Source organism: Diadema antillarum, unplaced genomic scaffold, assembly GCF_040938485.1.
Source record: "Diadema antillarum isolate AM-2024a unplaced genomic scaffold, OU_Dant_1.0 scf00000129, whole genome shotgun sequence".
NCBI classification, from domain to species: domain Eukaryota; kingdom Metazoa; phylum Echinodermata; class Echinoidea; order Diadematoida; family Diadematidae; genus Diadema; species Diadema antillarum.
The window spans coordinates 259,455-269,243 of record NW_027271018.1 but is presented as its reverse complement, the minus strand read 5'-3'; the positions used below and the strand labels follow the sequence as shown (position 1 = coordinate 269,243).

Here is a 9,789-nt window from a genome sequence, read left to right as displayed (position 1 = left end):
CCCCCCCCCCCCCTCACACACACACACACACACATACACACACACACACACACACACACACACACTTTTTTTGTAGGAAATATAAGATGAGACCTTTTTTTTCCCATTTTTTTCTCTTTTTTTTCTTTTTTTGCTTGCTTGCTTGCTTGCTTGTCAGTCGATTAACCCCGGAAGTGACATCATAAAATATTCAGCCTTTTGTTTTTCTCTCTCTCGTCAGACGATTAGCCCTGGATGTGGCAAAGAATATATGACAGTAAAATGTCCCCGCCCCTCCATCATCAAAAGCGAATTGAAGACACTGCTCCCCGTGTCGGCCCCTCACTTTGAACGTGACGCCGCCTCTGATGAGGAGGGAATGAAAGCTCGCCCACAAAGATTGAAGGTTGGTAGAATCGGTTACCTCCTGCTTTTATAATCATAATATATACCGATGAAAGTTTTCTGAATCAATGTCCTATACAAACTATCCAAATACTACACCTTAACAAGATTCATCCTATCTATAATAGTGTAACAGTAACACTGAAAATGGTTATTTTATTTGTGAAACGATATGGAGGGGCTTATTATATTTCATGAAATACACGTCGACTTACATCTGTTTATATAAAAGCATTTTTTGGGAGTCGTAGTTACTTTATGCTGACTTAAACTTTGACCTGTGAAATTATGCACAAAAATGGGTAATGTCAGCTGGTCTCTATAAAGACACTTTAGACTTTAGTGATAATGTGTATAATAGTCATTGTTTTAGCAACAAACTTTTATAAAGAAACAAGAATTTAAGTCATAAGAGGTGGCAGCTATACTTTAAAAATGATCTCTGGCTCGTAAAAGAAAAAAAAGGAGGGCCGGGAAAGGGGGGGGGGGGGGAGGGGACCCCGCATGATTCCATCTCCCAAAGTTCCACAGTGAGATTCTTCCCATCAAGGCCGGGGGGGGGGGATGGAGCAGTAGGCCTACACTTGACCCCCATTTGCTTACAACCCCCTCCCTCCCCCACCCCACCCCCTAAAAAAAGCACGTTCATATACTCACAACTTAGCCCTGCAATATAGAAAACAGTTCACCAAACGTTGAAAACTTACACAGGGAGTTGAAAAGACTCTCTTTCAATCACCTTGCTTACACTCCCTGCTTACAATTTGTAACATGAACATACACCGTTAACTTAGGTTGTTTCTGCATGGCAATTAAAATGCTTGCCCGAGACTTGCCCGACATCTAGGCATTAGCAACGTCAATATGAAAACTGGAGGGCAATATATTTCTATATCATGAATATTATAGGTACTGTAAGCAATTAGTACAATCAGTAGCTTGTTACTGGGTCTTTCAGAGGGGGAAAGCAATCACTACTCAAATTGTAAACTGGCTTGTTGCGAAAGACTGGATTCAGTCATGCGTTACGGACAACATGAAGATGATTAGAGCGAACTCTTCCTATATTATACATCATGATTAACTACTCGTACATTTACGTCATGATCAACTACTCGTATGTTTATTTTATATATATTTTGAAAAATATTTTGTTTATGATAAGTGCGAAAAAAATTTAACGTGGTGTCTAAAAATAAAATAATGAATTGTTTGACGTGAAATATTCGAGTTTTGATATGCAACGCCAAAAATTATAACAACAACAACAACTCGTACATTATAAACCTCTTTATCCCATGGGCAGTTGACGGGCCGAAGCTGGAGTCCGACGTCAGTCTATACAGAATACACACAAAACACACACACATGTATAGGATTGTGTATACACGCACTCCCCTCCCCCTCCCCGCCCACCCCCCCCCCCCCCCCAATCCTTTTTACACACGTCCGAAATCCCTGCGCTTACTGTACTGCAGCTCGTGTTTTGTGTGTATGAACGTGGGTACGTAATGCGTACCTAAACACACACATAATGCACGAGTACTGCACTAGCACCAGCAGACCTGCCAGCAGACCCCACGATCGAGCGTATGTGGTGTGCGTGACATATCCGCTGTGTACAGAAGTGGATTTGTACCTTGTCAAGCCGTTTGACGGAGAATCTAGAGCAACGGAAAGAAGAAAATTAGGTGAGGAAACGTACAAATGTGTTATATTTTCTATGTTTTGTATGAGCATGCATTTGCTGTCATTTGAGGTCGTCATCGTGTTTATCTACATCACAAATTCCTTGGGTTCGATTGTGATGGAATTCACGGAGCAGAGAACATCCTCGCTCAGATACCCCGCCGATACGTACCCTACGGGGATGCCAGTTCGCTTTCGGAGACAAGACGAGTTCAGCAAAGTTCACACCGCGCTAAATTCTTGGATGGAGACTTCGGTGATGGTTTTAGATTGTATTTGGACCACTCGATGATAATACATCTTCTGGAGAGTCTGCGGTGTTTAAATGACATCTAGAGACTTTCTTATTCTATTCACATCCGATAAATTCCTCGAGCAAAGTTATATACACGTGTTTGAAGAGGGAAAGTTTTGTTGTTTATCCAAATAATGGGGAGGGGATCCGTTGTTGGGATCAGAAGTTGCTCCTGTGTGAGGCTGTCTGTGTGCTGCGAGTTGAGATTTTGCATGCGTGGCAAAACTTCGGCCGGAAGGTGTCTGGTTACATATCGACATGACATCTGCCAGTGCCAGACTAGAGGGCTCTCCTATCACACATGTACTGAGAATTATGCTGCTGTGTTGGACTTCATGGAATTTTTTTGGCCATTGCCACGGAAGAGGGTCACCCGTAGGCCTCAAATTAGGTCACTAGCTCGTGGTCTTTATGAAGCTTGAAGCGTGCTGGGAACATGAAACAAGAACTTTTATTTACTAGGGTTGAAACTCGTTAGGAGTCCATCTACATACTACAGTAGCACAGGTCAGGTGACAGAGATAGTATACAAATATACTTTGCCTTGAGAGTTTCTGGTTAAAACTATGGGCAGAGGTGACTCCAAAAGAACGGCCAAAAGAACTATTCACTGAGGGGTGCAGCCCCGAAGTGAATAGTTCTTTTTGAGGCACCAAGGCCTATAGTTTGAACAAGAAACTCAAAATTAGGCAAAGTATATTTGTTTTATATTTTGGATAAAAAATTAAAAACAGAAGGGGAAATGGGGGGGGGGGGAATGCAAAGTGAGATGTTGTATATACATGTATGGTGGATGCAATGTTGTGAAAGGATCCTATATTGACCATACCATAAGAAGCATCACTGTGCATGATGTCAGAATTGCTTTGTGATGTTTGTTAAAAATGTTACATTGACAAGCGCGATGCAATGCGCAATGTCAGAGTTGTTTTTATGACGTCACAGTCGTTTTGTTAGAAATTGATACATTTCACAGAGTGACAGTACGAGCAGTGCGCAATGTCAAAATTGCGTCACAATTGTTTTGCTAGAAATTGTTCTCAGAGTGACGGCGCGAAGCTGTGCACAATTTCAGAATTGCTTTATGTCATCATTTTGCAAATAGTATACTATTTGCAAAATGTCGTCATAGAAGTGACGTCATTTTTCATATAGTACTTTATGGAGTGTCAACTTTCTGAAATAGCTGAAAATACCTATAATCACGTAAAGCTCTTTCAACCAATTACCAGAGGGTAAATTTTTGATCCAAGATAACATTGTACATGAATGAGGCCTTGCTATGGCATGCTGGTTCTCATGTAGCCAGACCAGACGCCGTGTGAAGCACAGCGTCCCCGTGGGCCAGCACCTGTGTACAGCGACAGGGCTGTGTGTAGTTAGTTCTCATGATGAGCAAATACGGTACAGGGCAACTCCAAGTTAATGTCCCCTTCAGATGCTCAGGTCAAAATTCATCTTGCTTGATATCATTTTTTTTTTTCTGATTTTAAGTCAAAGAATATATTGCCAACAAAGAAAATATTAAATTATGTAATTTTATGCACGAAAATTGCCTTCATTTGCACTAACCAAAAACAAATCTTATTTATGGGACCGGACAGATAAAGAATATTCATGTATTTTAAAATCAGTCGAATTTGTTTTTGACCCAGTTGAAGTTCCTTTATGGACCTGACTCATCATACACTGTATGCTCTAGTATAATTTGCAATTGGCAAGACAAGATCACTAATTAAATGCAAATTATGCATTTTCCCAGAATATAGTGTCCCATACATGTTAAGGATTTGAGTACATTTTTGAAAGTTTTTTTCCGAAGATTTCTAACATTCACCAATCATACTTTCAGAAGTTCTAATTTATTCATTTTAACTCCTGATTAATGAAACGTCATGTGGATGTTGAAATCTAATTAGTCCTTCATCTTATAACTTAATTTTGCTTACATTGTACATACGAAGACAAGTGTCTTTAATAGTTAGGCCCTACTGCTGCATATTGATTTGCATACTGGATACATGCATTATATCTAATGCATCAAAAAATATAAAGCCAATACATTCAAGTACATATCTTTTGCCAAAAGGATGTTGCAGAAATCAACTTGTATCAAAAGCATGTACACAAGCAATGTACATTGCTGTAGGGGACATGATTGGAGTAAAAACAGACTTTGTAAATCCTGTTTGTGTGTAAGCTAGATGTCTATTTGTAAAATTCCATTTTATAGCATTGAGAATGCAACATTTATGAAAGCATTTTTCAATGATTCAAGTGAGAGATTTATAAGTCATAACCTACAACATGTAGTGTACATGTAGCCTAACTATACACAGCCCAGTCGCTGTACATGGTACGTCGCGACAGGCTGTCTTCGCATAGCGTAACAGCGTCTGGTCGGGCTACATGTAGCCAAACTTTCTGTTGGATGGGATGTTCTGAGATTTATGCACAAACTAAAGGCCAAATTGAAATTTTACAGGTTCTCATGAGAGTAATTTGCTGGCAGTTGAAAAGTAAGAAAGGAAGAAAAGGGAATGAAATCACAAATTATAGCAATGCTCATTTTACCAGTGATATAGCACACATGAATTTTACTTGCTTTTCTTTTCTACTTGAAAACACACAGGTGCTCTCAAACAATTTACTTATAGTCAGAGACTGTGCTATAATATTGACAATTGGCATGCTCTAGTGATTTACATGTGTACTACTGCAAAGGGGCAAAAAGATCAGCAGCCTGAAATTTATGGCCATCTGTGAACAGAGCGTGGCCTCCTCACCTACAGTCTCGTCGCTTTCCTGTCTCATATTTACTTTTTGGGCCACCATTTTCTCCCAATGTGAGGTTTTATCAGCGAGCAGGTAGTTTATATTCAGGGACATGTACAAACTGCAAACAGACAGAGTAACTCTATTTAGTATGACATGGTCTTGTGGATACAGTTTTTACAACATTATGCATTGTGTACAGCTGTATGTATCTAGGAAGTACTAGTATACATGTACATGTACATAAAGGCATCAAATTTAGGAGCAATTTTACTTTTTACACCCTACATTGTATACCGAACGCTTAGAAAGTGGTCACAAACAAAAGGCATGAAAAGCCCTTTTTACACTTGTGTTTCTTAAAGGACAAGTCCACCTTCATATACATAAGGATTGAGAGAATGCAGCAATATTAGTAGAACACATCAGTGAAAGTTTGAGGAAAATTGGACAATCCGTTCAAAAGTTATGAATATTCTAAGTATCTGCGCAGTCACTGCTGGAAGAGAAGACTACTACAGTGTATGATGTCACATGCGTACAACTATATAAGGAAAATAAAGAGAGAATTTCACAAAACGAGTTTTTTGAAAAAAGTGCACATTTCTTCGACTTGCTACTGACGTACAACCTGTATGTTAAGGGTAATATTATTCCCCCTGCCTTCTGAAAGAGAGAAGTCGAGTGTTCTTTTGTTATGCGAGAAAAATGGAAATATGTTAAATTTTCTTTATTCTTTCTTTATATCGTTGTACTCATGTGATATCACAAGCTATAGTAGTCTTTTCATCCAGCTGTGACTGAGCAGAAACTTCAAAAATTCTTAACTTTTAACGGATTGTCCGATTTCGCTGAAACTCTCACTGATGTGTTCTACTAATATTGCTGCATTTACTCAACCCACATGTCTATGAAGGTGAACTTGTCCTTTAACCCCTTACTTTCTCTGACCCAGGACTATCGTTAGTCCCGTACTAAGCTCTTGTCCGGGGCTAAGGAGAAAATTGACCTTTTTAAACTCGTATTTCTTAGTCCGGTACTTTCCAAACCACATGAATATATTCATGATTACGCTGTGCACTGTACACATACACGCACGCACGCTAAGGCCCCCCTTAGCCCCGCCATTGGTACGGGACTAAGCAAAAATTTGCAAGTGTAAAAAGCCCTAGGCATTTTGGTTCATGTCAGAAGTAACATTTCTGACAGTGATCTCCACTTGTTTATATATTTTTGTGATATGGTTCTTTGAATGTTCAGTTGAAGATAACAATGTAAAGGAATGTACAGTAGCAACATAAAGGAAATGACAGCTGTGCATACAATTTGTATGTTTTAGCTGTAGGACCTGGTGTGTTGGCTGTAGTTGTACATGTCAGTAAGTATATATTTGACTGTTCAATTTATAGATCAATCTCATTTCTCATTCAAACATTGTTGATACATGGGAAATCTTATCCTTGGTTCCAAACTTAACCCATTGAGGACGAGTCCTGAGTATACTCGGGCAAGTGTCTATATGGGAAATGCGTGTTGTAGCAAAATCGGTCCATCCTCAATGGGTTAAGAGCAGGTATGGGCACACAAAACATGCTGTTAACAGTCAACCAGTCCCTCAACTGTTCATGTATTTTGTTTCGTCTTCTTCAACATTTATACCTTTTTTTTTTCTAAAAATTCAACATATATTGCAAGATTTGTTATCACTTCATTAGATTACATTGTATAGAGAAAAAAAGGAGTGTGTGCATCCAGCCCTTTATTCATAGCCAAATTTAATCAGTGGCCCTCAAAATCTTAATTTTTATTTCAACATGACAGGCATCAAATTATTTCCTTTTCTGTAATAGGTACCGTCAATCCTTGAGAAAAGAACACTTGACATATTTGCGCCGCCATGTGGAGAATTCTAGCTCTTTTGTGCATGGGCCTCTCTGTCGCCCAATGTGAGGTGTTCACAGCCCTGGTTGACTTGGAGAACGTGATCTACACAGAGGACAACATGCTAGGAGCCCTCGACGAGTACATTAAGCAGGAGGAAGAGCGCTTGGCGATGGTGAAAAGGTGAGAAAACTTTTGCCAGAATGAGGGGAGGGGAGATTGACACACGTCACTTTACATGTTTTTATAGTCTTAAACACGGCTTTTCACTGTATCAATCGGGAAGCTTGTTAAATGTTTGTTGAAATCATTGTTTGAGACTCATTTATTACTTGTATGACATGTTATGGAGAGACAGCTCTGAAAACATTATCCTCTCGTATAATTTGCTGTAGTAACAGAAGTATTGTCACATTTTTGTGTACTGTATGTGCTGTATGTATACACTCAGACCACAACTTTGTTCACCCTCCCCCTTTCTCAAAAAAAAAAAAAAAAAGAAGAAGAAAAAAGAAAAAAAGTAGGCACTCTTTATACTTTGTGTTTACAATTACTTTCTCATGGCACAGAAAATGAAGTGGTTGCATATGGTTGCATTACAATTCACACATTGTCAATGACCCAGCACAATTATTAACTGAGTAAATGCACCAAGTTTCTTTACTTCAAGGTGCATTCAAGTGATGGAAAAAAAGAATCTTGGTATACTTCGAGATATGGGATATATATAAGAATATTTATATCTGCAACAAGATGAGCCCCCTTCAAATTTCGTCTCATTCAATGGCACCAATCATCAGCCAAGTTCACTTCTTAATCATAGAATGTAAGTCATGAGATCACCGGTGGCTCTGACTGAATTTGGCTTCTAATCGCTACCTGATGTGTGAGTGGGCAGGAAATGCTGTTTGGATCATTTCCTTGCTGAGAATGCACTCTCCTTGGCTGTATCACTGGGAAGGCTCAGCAGATCATGGGTAAATCCAGCCAAGATCGCACCAGAGCTTGGCTGCTGATTATATGGACTATAAAAATGACTTTTTGATGGCAGATCAAGATGTGTAAATAGCAGAGTTCATGCCCTTTCGCTGTATTAACAGAAAGCGGTTGGAAAACAATGCATTGTAAGGTTTTCAAAATGCCTACCATGTGTGCTGCTTTTTTTATTGACAAACCTGGCTTTTTCTTGCGTTTCGGGCTGTTGGGGCTTTGTGAAAAGTTGACATTTAAAGCATCATTTGGTAGCTTTGTCTTTAATTTATACTGTGTTGTACGACGTTTTCTTCCTATTCTTTGTTTGAAGATTGCATGTTAGCCAAAATTGACATGAGAAGTGATACAAAATGAATTGCTACATGAATGTGTCTTAAAGGACAAGTCCACCTTCATATACATGTATATTGAGTGAATGCAACAATATTAGTAGAACACATCAGTGAAAGTTTGGGGAAAATCGGACAATCCATTCAAAAGTTCTGAATTTTTAAAGTATCTGCGCAGTCACTGCTGGATGAGAAGACTACTATAGTGTATGATGTCATATGCATACAACGATATTCATAACGAAAATAAAAAGAGAATTTCACAAAACTTCACTTTTTGAATAAAGCGCACATTTCTTCGACTTGTTACTGACATACATTGTACGTGTATGTTAAGGGTAATATTATTCCTACTGCCTTTTGAAAGAGAGAAGTCAGGTGTTCTTTTTTTATGCGAGAAAAGTGAAAATATGTTGAATTTTCTTTATTCTTTCTTTATATCGTTGTACACATGTGACATCACAAGCTATATTAGTCATCTCATTCAGCCTTTTGTGAGCAGAAACTTCAAAAATTCATATCTTTTGAACGGATTGTCCAATTTTCCTCAAATTCTCACTGATGTGTTCTGCTAATATTGCTGCATTCACTCAACCCACATGTCTATGAAGGTGAACTTGTCCTTTAATGTTTGATATGCTTTCTACTGCAAATAGCATGGTGGTTGATTTAATTTTCCATGGTAATCCAGTACTGCACATGCTAATCTGTAATTTTGGGGAATAATATTCTACATGACTGATGCTCCAATTTGAAAGGCATACAATGTACAGTGTACATTGTATGTAATTGAACTCACCATAGAAAGCTACACACATCGTGTATTTGATATTAAAGGTATTAAACACAGTTTTTATCACAACCAAAATTTCTTCGGAATATGTCACAATACATAGTCATGTTGGTATTGTTTTTACTTTGAGCATCGTTTTTAATTTTTCATTCTATTGTGATGTGATTTGGTTCTACTTTTTTGTTGTCTTTTTTTTCTTTGTCCAAAAGTTTCTGGCATATCATACAATGTACAATTGCATATGGCCCAGACAGATTGCACTGTGTCTGTACTATCTATCTCTCTCTCTCTCTCTCTCTCTTTCTTTCTCCTCTTCTCCTCTTTTTTATTCTTGCAGAAAGAAAAATAAAACTTTAAATGAACTCATCACATGTGTGACTACAATGTACATGTATACTTCTAATGTGGCAGTACACATAGTTTTGTTGAGATTCTGTAAAACCTAAAATTTGGAGGGGGGTGATGTGAACCCTTATATGCTATAATTATGATGAGCATGCAGGTCCTTCAGAGCAAGAAGAGACAAGTGTGCTTTTCTGTGTGTTTGTTTTGTTCTGTTTTTAGTCATTCTGTGCTGTTACTTCATGCTACAACAGAGAGAAAACCACATCCTTATGTCAGCAAAAACTTTAGTGCTGAGTGTGATTTTC

General features: G+C 38.5%; 1 protein-coding gene across 5 annotated transcripts in view; it reads left to right on the top strand.

Annotated features, from left to right (window-relative positions):
- Nucleotides 1-1,954: 1,954 nt before the first annotated feature.
- Nucleotides 1,955-9,789, top strand: part of LOC139720586 (prolyl 4-hydroxylase subunit alpha-1-like) — a 45,596-nt gene continuing 37,761 nt past the window's right edge. For all 5 annotated transcript variants that reach the window (XM_071631936.1, XM_071631937.1, XM_071631933.1 and 2 more), the window contains exons 1-2: nt 1,955-2,075; nt 6,994-7,207. In XM_071631936.1, coding sequence (XP_071488037.1) covers nt 7,041-7,207 — 167 coding nt within the window. In that variant the 5' untranslated portion in view covers nt 1,955-2,075; nt 6,994-7,040. The remainder of the gene's footprint in view (nt 2,076-6,993; nt 7,208-9,789) is intronic.